Genomic DNA, 16,044 nt, shown 5'->3' with positions numbered 1-16,044 from the left:
ATTAATATCAAAAGACTAGAGAGAGACATATAGATTAATCTGCTAGAAGAGCATCACTTTCCTAACAACTGAATTAAATCTTAATAAAATCTAAATTAAAAATTTATTACACAAATGCTAACAGGTGAATTAAATCTGTATCTATTGTGATCATGGCTTGCATATAAATAAGTCAGAAATTGAATTACACAAATGCTAACAAGTGAATCAAACATGAAAAGAAGTTGTATTACACAGATGCTAACAAGTGAACTAAAACTGAATTGAAGTTGAATTACACATATGCTAACAAGTGAATTAAACCTGAATTAAAGTTGTATTACACAGATGCTAACAAGTGAACTAAACCTGAATTGAAGTTGAATTATATAGATGCTAATAAGTGAATTACACATTAATTAAAGTTGTATTTTACAGATGCTAACAAGTGAATTAAACCGGAATTAAAGCTGTATTACACAGATGCTAACAAGTGAATTACACATTAATTAAAGTTGTATTACACAAATGCTAACAAGTGAATTACACATTAATTAAAGTTGTATTACACAAATGCTAACAAGTGAACTAAAACTGAATTGAAGTTGTATTACACAGATGCTAACAAGTGAATTAAACCTGAATTAAATTATATTACACAAATGTTAACAACTGAATTAAACCTGGATTATAGCTGTATTACACGTATGCCAACAAGTGAACTAAAACTGAATTGAAGGTGTATTACACAAATGCTAACAAGTGAATTAAACCTGAATTGAAGTTGTATTACACGGATGCTAACAAGTGAATTAAAACTAAATTGAAGTTATATTACACAGATGCTAACAAGTGAATTAAACTTGAATTAAAGTTGTATTACACAGATGTTAACAAGTGAATTAAATCGGAATTAAAGTTGTATTACACGGATGCTAACAAGTGAACTAAAACTTAATTGAAGTTGTATTATACAAATGCTAACAAGTGAATTAAACATGAATTAAAGTTGTATTACACAAACGCTAACAAGTGAATCAAACTTGAATTAAAATTGTATTACACAGATGCTAATAAGTGAACTAAAACTAAATTGAAGTTGTATTACACAGATGCTAACAAGTGAATTAAACTTGAATTAAAGTTGTATTACACAGATGCTAACAAGTGAATTAAATCGGAATTAAAGTTGTATTACACGGATGCTAACAAGTGAACTAAAACTGAATTGAAGTTGTATTACACAAATGTTAACAAGTGAATTAAACATGAATTAAAACTGTATTACACAAATGCTAACAAGTGAACTAAAACTGAATTGAAGTTGTATTACACAAATGCTAACAAGTGAATTAAACCTGAATTAAAGTTGTATTACACAGATGCTAAAAAGAGATCATACTTATTAGAGAAGAGAACTGAATACCAGACACTCACAGGAACTTGAATCAAATGAAATCTCAACATAAATCATCAAACAAAAAGGCACACAAGTAACGTAAACATAAATCAAACGAAATCTCAACATAAATCCACACAAATTGCAAGCTCACATTAAAGGATCATTTAAGTGCAAAGGAAACCAACAAAAATCGCAGATTGCAGTGCAAGTAATCTAAACTAACAGAGCTTACTCAACACTAACCTTTAAATTACAATGGCGAGAGAAAATTGAAGTCGCCGGAAAAAAATTGGAATCGCGAGAGAGAAAAAAAATTGCAATCGCGGGCGTGGGAAAATTTTAGGGCGAGAGAAAAAATATGAAGTTGAATATTCAATTAAATTGACATTTATCGTTAAAAAAATAATACTGACAAATATGGTAATTATTTTTAAAAAAGTAGACACACAAGTTATTTTTCCTATTTTTTTTTCTAATTTTCTAATTTACACCCCGATAGGAGATAATACCCAATAACCATAACTTTTCAGTTTTCAGTTCGATTCTTTTAAGTTCTTAGGATTAGAACTAGGGTTCCGACTTCCGCGGTGGAAAATTTTGAATCACCTCCGGCGAGGCGGCGGCGACTGCTCCACGCCTCCACCTAGACCACCTCCGTCCCCCACTACTCGGCTACTCCAGTCAGTCAGTCACTCAGACTCATGCGTACTCGTAAGGCAGTGACTCTCGTCTCTCAGTCTCTCACTCAGGCGTCAAGCGAGGTCCGAGGACACAAGTCACCAGGTAATTATTGAGTGTTGCAATTATGGTGAGCAAATTGACAAGTAAAGCACAAATCTTTAGTTGTTTCTTTGAATGTTGATGAACCTAGAAGTAGAAATCTTGAAGGAAAGATTGAAATCGTTATAATTGGATGATGTATCTAGATTGATATTTCATTAGAACTATTAGTGTTATAGCTATAACAATGGGAATGAGTCCTACTTTAAGACTAATACCATTATACCATTTTATGAAATCGACCTTAGAGTCTAACACCGAAAATGAAAATGGTAGTAAAACATCCCTTTGACATGGATTCTCTTAAACAAAAATGAAGTAGCAACTAACTCCAAAATACAATAACCAGAGATTTGATTCGAGTACAAAATGATTTTCTTTAACATAGGTCAATTATAAACATTGATTACTTTTAATGCTGATCACAAGCAATCAACAGAACAAGTTCAATCCAGGTTAAGTTTCTCCCTAAAAGTCAAAATATGAAGTAATTAATGTAATAGTATTCCTGATTTTACTCTAATCATCTATAGTTAAATCACAAAATAGGAAGAATTTTTGGGGAAAATAGAAAAGAACTAACCTTGTTTTTGAATATGGTACTGCAATTTAGTATAGGACATTCTGACTATTGATTTTAAATTTGATAGTTGATACTACTTAGCCTATTGTTTGTACTTTGTAGTTCTTTCTCTAATAAAACTTAGTGTTTATATCTTTTTGCAGTTTTTGGTGAATGTACCATGACTGAAAATATCATAATTGATAAGGTTATTGAGGCTTCTAATTAAAATGCAATAGATCAAAGTCAAACTATTGAGTCTAAAGTCGTGCATGAGATCATTTCACTCGTAAAACTGATATTGATGGAAGTGAAAAGGCTGTTTGTAACTATTGTAAGAAAGAGTATTTTGCTGACACAAAAGAACATGGTACAACGTCAATGCTTACTCATATAAATAAATGCACAAAGATGCCTTATAATATTGATATTAAACAATCAAGATTAGCATTTCAACCAATGATAGGGGTAATAATGGTGATTTTGTTGTTGTTCCATGGAAATTTGATCAGGAAGAGTGTAGAAAGGCCTTGTGTCGTATCGTAATTATTGATGAGCTTCCTTTTAGATTTGATGAAAAAGAAGATTTTAAACAATTTATGAAAGTAGCACAACCTTGTTTCCACATTCCTTCCCGTACCACTGTGACTCGTGACTGTTTTGATCTTTTTGATGAAGAAAAACGTAAGTTGATGGCTGCTTTTAAGGAAACACAACAAAGGGTGTCTTTAACCACTGATACTTGGACTTCCATACAAAGAATCAATTATATGGTCATTACTGCTCATTGGATTGATAAAAATTAGACTTTGCATAAAAAATTATCAACTTTTGTCCAATCACCAGTCATAGAGGTGAAGATCTTGGAAAGTCTATTAGTAAGTGCTTACATGAGTGGGGATTGCATAGAATTTTCACTATAACAGTTGATAATACTGGTTCAAATTGTGTGGCAATAACTCAGTTGTCTAAGTAATTAACTAAATGGGGAACCAACTTAATGGGTGGTAGTCACCTTCATATAAGGTGTATGGCTCATATTGTAAATCTTATTGTTCAAGATGGTACAAAAGAAGCAAATGTGTCTATTGAACGAGTTAGGCAAGCAGTGAGATACATCAGGCAATCTCCTGCTAGGTGAAAAAAATTTCAAGAATGTTGTGAAGATGAAAATCTTGCTAAAAAGTCTTTATGCTTGGATGTTCCTACAAGGTGGAATTCCACCTACATGATGTTGAGCAGGGTTATTGAATATGACGGGGCAATTGTAGAGTACGCCGATCGTGATATTGGCTTGGCACTATATCTTAAGTTTGTTGATAAAAATTTTACAGGTACACTTTTGAGTAGTGATTCAGAGGGCGTAAAGAGAATTACAAAATTTCTTGAAATGTTTTTTAATCTTATTTTGAAGATATCTGGTTCACGATATGTTACATCAAATTTTTATTTTCTTGAAATTTGTCAAGTTGGTTTACTTGAATCAGTTGATATCAAATGAAGATCAAGTTTTGGCTAAAATGACAGAAAATATGAAGGAGAAATTTGACAAATATTGGGGTGATGCTGAAAAAATGAATAAGATGATTTTCATACCATGTGTTTTGGATCCTCGTCACAAATTTAGTACTCTTGGCTTTGCACTTGAGAAGATATTTGGAGAAAAAAAGGTTGCTATAGAAAATGGTGTGCAAACGTACATGGAAGCTTTGTTTAGTGAGTATACAAACCCCATTTCAAATGATAAAAGTGACCAATTTTCTTCAACTGGTATGGATACTTCTATTTCAAGTTCTGTAGGAGAATTTGGAATTTTTTTTGAGGAATTACATAAACATAAATCTGAAAAGGGAGGTGCAAGTTCAAAGTCAGAATTAGTTAAATATCTTGATGAAGACACTGAAATTGAAAAATCAGATTTTGATGTATTGCTTTGGTGGAAAGTTAATTCACCTAGATTTTCATTTCTTTCTGAGATGGCTCAAGATGTGTTGGCTATTCCTGTTTCAAGTGTGGCATCTTAATGTGATTTTAGTACTAGAGGGCGCATACTTGATTCATTTAGGTGTTCGTTAACTCCTATATTGGTACAAGCCCTAGTGTGCCTTCAAGATTGGCTTCGGAGTGAGCCACAACCCATAAGTATTGAGGAAGATTTAGATTTTCTTGAGCAACTTGAAGAAGGTAAGAAAAGAATCTCATTGATGTTAAATTGTGAATTGTTTATTTAATACTTTTATTGTTTAAGTCTTGAGCCTTGACTTGTTATCGTATTTCTCTTTAGATTTTGCTAAACTTGGAAAGAACTTTGCATTGATAACATTTAAAATTGGAGGAAGGAAGGTATATACATGTGTTATCTTGTCTTTGTGTCTGATTTATTATTGATCTAATACTTTCTTTGTTTCTTTGCTAATCAGATTTCATCATGCATCAATCACTTGTTTGGAATCACTATGAAAAACTTGAAGAAAATGAAGATGCATCGTGGAAGGTAAAATGTATTCATTGTGGCTGTGTTTATTACCATTCACGCAATACTGAGACTGCCTCCTTAAGAAGGCATGTTCAGGGTTGTGTGGAAAACAGGAACCAAAAGCGTCAACTTTTGAGGATTGATGACTAGTTATTATGTTGTTTACTTGAACATAAACTATTAGAACTATGTTTAGACTCAATTTTTAGGTTGTGTTACTGTTGTGTGGTGTCTGCTATTTTAAATTTGTGTCTGTGACTCTGTGTGGAGTGTGGACTGTGGCAGCCTGCAGGCTGGAATTGTTGCAAAGTTTATATATGTATTGTACAGTTGTAGTATTTTTAACTGTTAAGGTGAAACTTGATGAGTTGATGTTGTTGTTGGCTTGTTGCAATGAGTGGAATGTGGATGTTGTTGTTGCAATTTTGCATTTCCTTTTGGTGAAACTTGAAAGTGCAGTGACTGCACTAAATTGTTTTCACTTTCTGCCTGCAAATTGTAGTGCAAACTGCAAAGTGCAAATTGTAAATTGCAATTTGTAATTCTGTAGACTTAATTTGCAAAGTGCGTGGGATCATCTTCAAATTTTCATGTGATTTTTATTTTAAAAAAGTATATGATATATTAATGGTTAACCCGATAATCGAACCGATAAGAGTCGATAATCAATAAATCGATAACCGATAAACCAATAACTTAATGGTTCTTTAATGGTTTAGCTAGTCTACAAACCGATAACCAATAAGCAAAACCGATAATGTTCAAAACCGAACCGAACCGACCAATATGCAGCCTCAATGACGCCTACGTGGCTCCATGTATATATATTTTTAATTGTAATTAAAATTTTACTTTCTATTTAGTATTCTATCCAACCATTTAGTAAAATCTATTAACCCGATTTAAGTACTTATTAGCCCTAATTTCTAATGAAGGGCAAATATGTATCCAAAGTTGGATGGTAAGGGCAAATATATCAAAAAAAAATATATGACGAAAGATAAATATAACCCTTTTCTAAGAGTTCAAGAGTAAACATGACACTTTTTCCATTTTATTAATATTAAAATGTCAGACCAAACACTTTGCCATTCCCGAAATGAAATGTTACACATTCTACACAAACTTTGAGACCGGTGGTAAAATTTTGTCATTTTGATTTGTTCTAATACTTTCTTTACTTTAAACATAAGACACAAAAAAGATGAACACCTCTTTATTAGTTTATTTTTAAAATAAAAAGATAATTTATTATTTTATATTTATTTTATTCTTATTATTTGATATTATTTATTTTCTCATTTTTACGTGATTTATGATTAATAGAGGTGACACAGTAAAATTATCATTTTATTTATTGTTTTTTAGAATTATGTTAAGTCAAATATAAATAAGTAAATATGTACAAAGAGAGTAGAACCAATAGAAAATAGTAATTTCACTATGAAAAAGAAAGGGAGTTAGGAAGATGTTTAACAAAGTTAGTGCATATAAATTCAAAGTGTATTTTATGCATGTTAAATTAATCAATTTTGGTACATATTAGTGTGGAGAATTGCCTATTGTAAGGGCATTTTTGTTATGCTTTTCTATGTCCTCTTGATTCCATAAGCGAAAAGGGTCTGAAAAATAATTTACATTTTGATTGAAATTATTGTTATGAGATTAAATTTTATGGAGGACTTTTTACCTCCTACATTATTTAATAGTGTATTTTAAAGGTATATATGTGCTCACGTGGACACATTACTATTTATAATTATCCGATATTTATGATGTCCACGTGAGGACATATATACCTTTATAATACACTATCAAATAGAGTAGGATGTAGGGTTAAAATGTTCTTTACAAAGTTTGATATCGTTATAACAATTTCAATAAATATATTTCACACCTTTTTTCGTATTTTTCTTTTAACTTCTATGATATATCTTACTCGAGCGGAGAATTTTTCGAAAACAATTGTTCTACCTTCCAGAGATTAAGGTTGTGGTTGTTGATTATTTTTACTATTGAGTTATTACAAATTGATAGAGACACATGCTGCCCTCTCTCCATACTGTCAAAATTTTCCTTCTTCTGAAAGACATGGCAGCAACATCTTTTCTCTTCAGCATTGCAAACTCCATCTTAGGTAAATTAGGATGTCATGCTGTTTAAGAGTTTTACTTGATTTGGGGTGTTAAAAATGAGCTCAAAAAACTCAACAAAACCTTAATCACCATTAGAGATGTACAGTTGGATGCTGAGGATCAAGAATCCAAGAATCATGAGTTAACCAATTGGCTAAAAGAACTCAAAGATGTTCTTTATGATGTTGATGATTTTCTTGATGAAATTCAGACTCATGTACAGCAGAGTCAAAGGTTTGTTTTTTATTCTCACCCTTTAAATTTCTACTTTTTAGATATAGAATGGGTTATAAGTTGAAAGAAATAAGGGAGAGATTAGATAGTATTGCAGCTGATTTAGACAAGATAGGGGATTTTGAAGAAAAGATTGAACTTGTTGAGTGGGACCTCACTACTCCATACTGCAGTATTGCAATTTTACAATGTACACCTACTTGTGTATCTGTACATTACTCTGGTGTTGTGGGAAGGGACGTTGATAGAGATACCTTGATCGAAGCACTTTTAAAATCAGGAAATGAAGCAACCCTTTTTGTATATCCCATAGTTGGAGTTGGAGGCACAGGAAAAACTACTCTTGCCAAATTGGTGTATAATGATCCAAGGATAGTTAGTCAGTTTCAGCTGCGTATATGGGTCTCGTGCGTCTCGTGTGTTTAAAGTAAAGGAAGTATTAGAACAAATTGTGAATTCAGTTAGAGAAAATTTATGTGAGAAACTTGATATGAATGAACTGAAGAATCTAGTTCATGAGACTTTGTATGGAAAGAATTATTTGATTGTGTTAGATGATGTGTGGAATGAGGACACAGTGTAGTGGGATGAACTGCAGAAGTTGTTGATGGTGGGTGCTTGTGGAAGTAAGATTCTTGTAACTACTCGGAAAACGGAAGTAGCTTCGATAATGGGGACGGCTCCTGCATACTGTTTGAACGGTTTGTCACATGAAGATAGTCTGACTTTGTTCTTAAGGCATTTGAACAAGGTCAGGAAGTGCTCCATCCAAATCTCGTTTGGATTGCGCCAATGATAGTGCGTAAATGTGAGGGAAATCCCTTATTCTTAATAATTGTAGGATCTTCATTGCAGAAGAAAACTGAGAGACGGGAGTGGAATATAGTTAACAGTCACAGCGGGTGGAACTCAAATCAGAACGAAGAAATTTCATCTGCAGTAAGAGTGAGCTATGAACAATTGTCATCTTATCTCAAAGTTTGTCTTGCTTACTGCTCAATATTTCCCAAGGGCTGTGTGATTGAAATAGATAAATTGATACAGCTAGTAGCAGAAGGTCTCATTAGTAAGTCTAATGAATCAGAAGATCTTGAGCACGTTGCCATTCAACATTTCCGAGAGTTATTGTCGAGATCCTTCTTTCAAGACGTTGAAGAATATCGTTCCGTTTATACTTCAATCTGTACAATGCATGACCTTGTACATGATCTTGCACTGTCAGCAGCAGGGGTTGAATTCTGTGCAGTAAATTCTCACATACAAAACATTTCTGATGAGGTCAGACATGTGGTGTTTTCTGAATATGATTTGTCAGGCAAGGAACTGCCAGCATCCCTTCTCAGAAACCAGGCATTAAGGACCATATCCTTCTCCTTTGATGGAGTAGGGGCGATGAGTACGATGTTCGTTGAGAATTGCATAGCAAGATTATGCAACTTAAGGTGCTAGATATCAGTGATTCATGTTTCGATGAGCTGCCTAGCTCTGTTGGCGAATTGATGTATTTAAGAATCTTGATGTAAGTTCCAACGGAAGCATTAAAGAATTACCTGATTCGATTAACAAGTTGCTGAGCTTACAGACACTCCGAATTTCTCATTGTCCACAACTTGAAGGGCTGCCTAAAGATATTGGAAATTTGATCAGCCTAAGACACCTGTATATAACCACCAAGCAAGCATGTTTACCTGATAAAGCAATTGTCTGCTTATCATCTCTTCGTTCTTTGTGCATTCATAACTGCAACAATCTCGTATCTTTGTCTGAAGGTCTGCAACATCTGACTAACCTTCGCACTTTGGCAATCATCGGTTGCCCAAGACTGACCTTTTTCCCAATTGCTATGAAGCACCTTACTGCTTTAGAAAATCTGTTGATTGTTGACTGTAAAGAGCTCACATTGTTGGAGTGGCAAGATATTGAAGGACTTAGGATGCTTCGGTCATTGGTTATCGGAGGCTTACCTGAATTGGAGTCAAAAGATGTTCACTGCCTCGGGAGCCTTCAGATGTTGGTACTTGCTGGTTTACCAGAGGTAGTTACTTCGCCGCGATGGCTTGAAGGTGCTAGTGCTACTCTACAATACCTGAGGGTGGAAAGGTGCCTGAATTTTGCAGCATTGCCAAACTGGCTGGCAAATCTTACTGCACTTGAAAAACTTGAAATTTCCAAGTGCCGTAAATCATTTTCATTGCCCGAGGGAATGAGTTGCCTCACGAACCTGAAGGTACTTAAGATCGACAATTGACTGATCGTGAGTTCAGAATGCCAAGGCAGGACATCTCATATTTCTGAGGCTAAAATCAACTGACTGATCTTGAGTTTCGCTTCTTTCATACCTTGGTTGGTTATATCATGTTTTATTTTTCCATGTATTTTCCAGTTTTTTACTTCTTCTTCCCATCTGCTTGTTTCACAGTCTTGTTTGTGCTACATACTTTGTTTTATGGTAAAATAAGCTATATTTCTGATGCAACTTCAAATATACTAGAACTACAACAACACCCTCAGTCCCAAACAAATTGGGGTTGGCTATATGAATCTCCGCTCATTTCATATCATAAGATTTGGAACCAAGAAAATACATGATTACGCACTGTGTGACTTCAAGAAGGAAATAATGAAGAGATTTTACTACTTTTATTGGATATATCATTCTTGTTTCGGACTGAACAACTTAAACAAAAACAAAAACAATGGTACAGAACTTGTTTTGAAATTGATCTTATCTGAGTAATGCTCACTTCTTGACATGAACGAGACTAACATCATCGATGACAGGTCCACACATGTGACCAAAGTCGTGTACCTTTGTGTGATAGAATGGGTTATAAAAAGCTATTGTTGTCCTAGTTTTATCTGCTTGGAACTTGAGGCTTGCTGTCTTGTACCATCCCTTTCCACTTGATACAAATGAAACTTGTGTACTAGCCTTGCCAGCGAATGCTTGAACTGTCATTGTTCCGTGGCAGTCATTGTTTGCATCGCCAATGATGAAAGTCAGGTTGTAGAATTGTTTAGGGACTGTCCTTACTGTCTGTGCAATGCCTGTTTCCCTTCCTCCTATTAATTCAACAGCTGCATTTCCTGAAGGTACTAAGAAATGCTTCGAGTCGATGTATTTTGCTGGTTTTGCAAACTGAACCATCCATCCTGGAATTGGTGAGTACTTGTCTTGTTTCAGAGGTAGGACAAGCACCCCTGTCGAGAAGTTCTTGAATACGTGCGGACCAGCTTCAAATCCACCATTTTTCACCAAGTTACCTGCATACATGACCAGGAAAAAGGTATTGCATTGGTTCAGGATCAGATTTTTTAAGTTAGTAACTATGCACCATTCTGCTGAAAGAATTTTCGCAATGTATCAAGGGCGTTTGCACAATCGCCTTTTTTGAGGCAACTTATCTGCCTTTTAAGGTAGGGGTAAGGTCTCCATATACTTTACTCTCCCCAGATCTCACTCGTGGGATTACGCTAGATGTGTTGTTGTTGCTTCTTTTGAAGCCACTGTTTAAACTGTCCCCATTTAGCATACTGGGCTGAATTTGTCTGCTGTAAGGTAAATTCATTCAACTACGTTTGAAGGCGAAATTTAGTCTCAGAAAAGGCCAACAGCAATAAACCTTAGCCCTACCTTGAGAAGGTAGAGAAGCTATTTTCGATAAACTTTCAGCACAAAACGGATGAAAAATACGATAGTAGCAATAAGCAGGAACAACAACAAGAAAATACAACAATATCGAGGCTAAAGAATCAACTGATAGAAATAGAAATCTAAGAATACGAATATACAAGATTAACACTCTGGGAATGGAAAAGTAGAACTCTCAACTACCTACTATCCTTCTATCATAATCCTCAACCTCCACACTCATATCCTCGGTGAGGTGAAGTTGTGTCATTTCCTGCCTAATCACCTCACGTCGTACTACTTAGTCCTACTTCTACCCCTCCTCAAACCTCTACGGACAACCTCTCACACCTCGAGGACCACTCTCCAGAAAGGCTAAACGATACAAATTATCAATGTATTGTAGAGTTACCTTTAGTATATGTAGCCATAGGCAATTCCTTGATTGCAATATGGTCTAGAAGTGGTCCACAAGCTGGATCTTCTTGCATACCAGGATTGTGAAATTTGACCTCAACATAATTAGATGTTGTTTTGAAAGCCCAAGCATAAGTGTCACCACCATCAGCACTGTACAATGTCTGAATAGGAAGATCACTAGACATGTCTCCCGCGGAGACGGTAAGGACCTCATCTTGAGCACAAGTCCTAGTGGCTCCAAATGTGAGTGAATATATAGTGTTTGGCTTCACCTCTACATACTGAGAGATGGAAGCCTCATTCCCAAGTCGGATCGCGTGGGCCCCACGAGGGATCGGAAAGTAAAACCCTCCTTCCTGGGGCCCACCTGATACCCACTCCACTACACCACTGATTTCCCATTCAGGCAATGAGTATTTGCCAATGATCACTGTTTTCTTTAGTTCTGATGCCTTTGGCCCTTCTTCGAAATCGCCATTTTCCAGTAGATCTGTCATTATCACATCACAACTTATACTACATTTGAAATAACATTCAAACAAATCTGATTATTTTGCCAATCAAATCAATGCATACAAACACAAAAATGCTCAAATTATCTTATTAAGCTTAAAGTCCAAAACTTTGCTACTCCAAAGTTCAAAGTATAGTCTACGCTCCAGAACTTTCACTCACACAGTTCAAAAAAACAAAAATGTAGCATCCAGGTTTTGAACTCCAAACTTCAAAGTAAATTTTGAACTCCGTAAACTACACAGGATTCCAAACCTATATATAACTACAAGTTTTTTTTTTCTATATACAGTGTAATTTTTTGCCGAAGAGTTTCCAGATCCATAAAAACTTAAGCACTACTTATCTTTATAGAAACTAAAAGAAGTAGAACTTACCATCAAGATATGGAACAATTGGAACAGTTGCAGCTGAAGCTAAGCTGATGTACAAGGTGAAAATGAGTAGAGAGAAAATGGAAGAAGCCATTTTAGTGCAAAAAATCTTGATGAAAAGAAAGAAATTTAAATTAGATTTGAAGAGAAAAAAAAAAGCAGGAATGTGTCCTATTTAAAGAATAAAATAGTATAAAATTTACTACCTTCGTTTCAATTTAATTGTCTTACTTTTTTTTTTCGAACATCTCAAAAAAAATTAGTCTCTTACTATATTTAGTAAGTTTCCAAACTCCAACACTATAGGTGGCAAGTTTTAGATCACTAGATCTAAAGGATCAGAGGTGACTCGACAGTGTTAAAAAAATGTGTATCTTAAATTCTCAAATTTAAGGGACTTTATTTTTAATAATAATAGATTATAAGTAATTAATTTTTAACAAAATGAATACTAACTTTTCATGAAAATTGAAAGAAATATTAGAAGAAATTTGATATATTCGAACTATTATATCTCATGAAAAATAATTTAAAATAATAATGGTTATATCATCAATTGAAAATTAAAAGAAATTAATTATATAAAAGTTATTAACAATTTCACAAGGAAAATTTCATTTGATTTTTACTTTAAAACACTAATATATTTTAATTGTCTCTGTAAAGAACTACGTACATATTTTATTTTAAATTATAATTATTTTTTTTAATTTCGTGTCAAGTTAAAATCGGAGAAAGAGTAGTGAGGATAAGATTTAAAAAAAGAGATATTTATAGACAGTGCATGGTACCACTTAATATGCCATGAAATGTGTCAGGTTGTCTCATTTTTTACCCTTTATTTTATTGCAAAAACCTGACACTCATTTATTAATAATTGAGTTTATATTGTCTGTACTGGCAGTTTATTATTACTTTACTACTCTATTATTTTTAAGTTGAATTATTTCATTTCAAAAATTCAAAGTTAAAAAATAATAAATTAGAACATACTATATATTAACTTAAATCTCATCGACTTGTTGCATCTATGTTGGATCCTTAAAAAAAGCATTATTTTGAAGGATTTGACACGTACCCGACCCGATGAACATGGCTTATACTTAAATGATACACTGTCAGGTATAATGTAACTTCAATTCTTAAACAAATTTAATACAAGCCAAGAACATGGCTTACCTAAAGTCTTCATTGGTCACCATAATTTCCTCTGTTTCACTTGGAATTAGTTGACATTGTAGAATTCAGTAAAGTTTCCTTTTGTTTATTCTTGCACTTTTTTTTATCTGATAGTTTCGATTTTCACTTGGTACAGAGTTAAAAAAAAAGTAAAAAAGACTTTTAAATCTCGTGATTTTATAGGTAGAATGTACTAAAAAGTCTTTAATCGCTTGGTCTTAAATATGTCATGTGAAAGTTGAAATTAAAGAATTGTCTGAAAAAGAAAAAGAAACACTCTTTCGAAACAGACTGAAAAGGAAAATAAGACAAACAGATCTGCTATCTAGGTACTTTTCGGATGTGATTTGAAATGTCAATGTCTTAAAGTCGATCAATAAACACAACAACAACATACCAGTGTAAATCCACGAGTGGGGATCTAGGGAGGATACGATATATGCAGACGTTACCCTATCTTTTAAGTCGATCAATAAGCACAACAACAACATACCAGTGTAAATCCACGAGTGAAAATCTGGATAGGGTAGGATGTATGCAGACATTACTTGAGATAGTCGACCAATGATCAAACAAAATGGATCTTTTCCTGACTGCTAACTAGATGTAATGAAATAACTCTTAACCAAACAAGTTCATCAGTACCATAATTTCTAGTTTCATTTTCAAAATGTAATTTGCAGAAGGATCAGGAAAGTTGATGCTATCGTCGAGTTTGGAATCAAGAGAATACATTTCTACAACGAAACAAGAGAGTGATTTTACACTTTTATTGGATATATCATTCGTGTTTGAGTGAAAAATTAAGAGAAAAAAATGTATTTCCTGATAATATTGATCTGTCCTGAGTATGATGACTTGAATCTGGTTATTTACGAACATGAACAAGACTAACATCATCGATAACAGGTCCACACATGTGTCCAAAATCGTGTATCTTCGTGTGATAGTATGGATTGTAGAAAGCTATTGTTGTTCTAATTGAATCAGCCTGGAACTTGAAGGTTGCAGTCTTGGACCATCCTTTTCCATTCGATACGAAGGTAACTTGTGTACTAGCCTTTCCAGCAAATGCTTGAACTGTCATTGTTCCGTGGCAACTGTTCTGTGCATCGCCTATGGTGAAAGTCAGGTTGTAGAACTGTTTTGGGATTGTACGTATCGTCTGTGCAATGCCTGTTTCCCTTCCTCCTATCAATTCAACAGCTGCATTTCCTGAAGGCACGAAGAAATGCTTCGAGTCTATGTATTTTGATGGTTTTGCAAACTGAACCATCCATCCTGGAATTGGTGAGTACTTGTCCTGTTTTAAAGGCAGGACGAGTACCCCTGTCGAAAAGTTCTTGAATACATGAGGACCTAGTTCAAATCCACCATTTTTCACCAAGTTACCTGCATAGGTTCCATCAACAAGGTATTCCTATAAGGATCTCATTTTAAGTATGCAACGACAATGATATACATAGTGTAATCTCACAACGATATGCAGACATTACCCCTACCTTGTAGAGATAGAGAGGTTGTTTCTAATAGACCCTCAGTTTAAACCAAAGCACTTCCGAGAAGTTTGAAAAGGAGAATATAGAAATGATAGTAGTAACAACAACGAAATGATGTGAATGAAATGTTGTCTCCGTTAGTCCATTTGGGCTAAATTTGTCTATGGAAACTTTTGAAGACAAAATTTAGCCAAATGGACTATAACGGGGACTAATATTGAAGAGTTTGCCTCGGTAAAGGCCATACAACAACGACATATATACCCTGTGCAATCTCACAAGTGGGGTCTGGGGAAGGTGGTGTGTATGCAGTCTTACGATCATACGATATTGTAGGATTGAGATTTACCTTTAGTATATGTTGCCATAAGCATTTCCTTGATTGCAACATGGTCTATAAGTGGTCCACATGTTGGATCTTCTTGAGTACCAGGATTGTGAAATGTGACCTTAACAAGATTAGATGTTGATTTGAAACCCCAAGCATAAGTGTCACCACCATCAGCACTGTACAATGTTTGAAAGTTAAGATCACTAGACATGCCTCCCGCGGAGACGGTAAGGACCTCATCTTGAGCACAAGTCCTAGTGGCTCCAAATGTGAGTGAATATATTGTGTTTGGTTTCACCTTCACATATTGAGAGATGGAAGCCTCGTTCCCTAGTCGGACTGCGTGGGCCCCACGAGGGATCGGGAAGTAGAATCCGCCTTCCTGGGGCCCACCGGACACCCACTCCACTATGCTATTGATTTCCCATTTGGGTAAGGAGTGTTTGCCTATGATCACTGTTTTATTCATGTTTGATGGTTTTGGCCCTTGTTCAAAGTTTCCATTTTCTAGTAGATCTGTTGAAATGTT

General features: G+C 34.5%; 3 protein-coding genes and 1 long non-coding RNA gene across 4 annotated transcripts in view; 2 read left to right on the top strand and 2 right to left on the bottom strand.

Annotated features, from left to right (window-relative positions):
- Positions 1-2,175: 2,175 nt before the first annotated feature.
- Positions 2,176-6,091, top strand: LOC138347881 (uncharacterized). Its single transcript, XR_011220445.1, has 3 exons — positions 2,176-4,907; positions 5,008-5,066; positions 5,144-6,091. It is a non-coding gene; the product is annotated as an uncharacterized lncRNA (long non-coding RNA).
- A 1,199-nt stretch (positions 6,092-7,290) lies between these two features.
- LOC101252871 (putative disease resistance protein RGA4) lies at positions 7,291-9,816 on the top strand. Its single transcript, XM_069296396.1, has 6 exons — positions 7,291-7,356; positions 7,441-7,568; positions 7,610-7,943; positions 8,152-8,319; positions 8,424-8,918; positions 9,079-9,816. Exons 1-6 carry the CDS (start codon positions 7,291-7,293, stop codon positions 9,814-9,816), a joined length of 1,929 nt encoding a protein of 642 aa, XP_069152497.1.
- Positions 9,817-10,186: 370 nt separating this feature from the next.
- LOC101245049 (protein TEEBE) lies at positions 10,187-12,757 on the bottom strand. Its single transcript, XM_004236565.5, has 3 exons — positions 12,510-12,757; positions 11,612-12,109; positions 10,187-10,832 (listed from the first exon to the last, which is right to left on the bottom strand). The coding sequence occupies exons 1-3, from the start codon at positions 12,598-12,600 to the stop codon at positions 10,309-10,311; spliced, it is 1,113 nt and encodes a 370-aa protein (XP_004236613.1). The 5' UTR covers positions 12,601-12,757; the 3' UTR covers positions 10,187-10,308.
- A 1,642-nt stretch (positions 12,758-14,399) lies between these two features.
- The window catches only part of LOC101245348 (protein TEEBE-like), a 2,549-nt gene continuing 904 nt past the window's right edge, over positions 14,400-16,044 (bottom strand). Inside the window, exons 2-3 of the mRNA XM_004236566.5 lie at positions 15,534-16,031; positions 14,400-15,077 (exon numbers count right to left, since the gene is read on the bottom strand). Coding sequence (XP_004236614.2) covers positions 14,554-15,077; positions 15,534-16,031 — 1,022 coding nt within the window. The 3' untranslated portion in view covers positions 14,400-14,553. The remainder of the gene's footprint in view (positions 15,078-15,533; positions 16,032-16,044) is intronic.

Source organism: Solanum lycopersicum, chromosome 4 (assembly GCF_036512215.1).
Source record: "Solanum lycopersicum chromosome 4, SLM_r2.1".
Taxonomy (NCBI): domain Eukaryota; kingdom Viridiplantae; phylum Streptophyta; class Magnoliopsida; order Solanales; family Solanaceae; genus Solanum; species Solanum lycopersicum.
This window is presented reverse-complemented; position numbering and strand designations above follow the sequence as displayed.

Coding starts and splice junctions, on each gene's coding strand:
- LOC101252871 (XM_069296396.1), top strand. CDS start 7,291: ATGGCAGCAACATCTTTTCTCTTCAGCATTGCAAACTCCATCTTAGGT. Junction 7,944..8,151: donor TGTATAATGATCCAAGGATA/GTTAGTCAGTTT, acceptor GACACAGTGTAG/TGGGATGAACTGCAGAAGTT. Junction 8,919..9,078: donor CATCCCTTCTCAGAAACCAG/GCATTAAGGACC, acceptor GATGTATTTAAG/AATCTTGATGTAAGTTCCAA.
- LOC101245049 (XM_004236565.5), bottom strand. CDS start 12,600: ATGGCTTCTTCCATTTTCTCTCTACTCATTTTCACCTTGTACATCAGC. Junction 12,110..12,509: donor AATTGTTCCATATCTTGATG/GTAAGTTCTACT, acceptor TGATAATGACAG/ATCTACTGGAAAATGGCGAT. Junction 10,833..11,611: donor TATGGCTACATATACTAAAG/GTAACTCTACAA, acceptor TCATGTATGCAG/GTAACTTGGTGAAAAATGGT.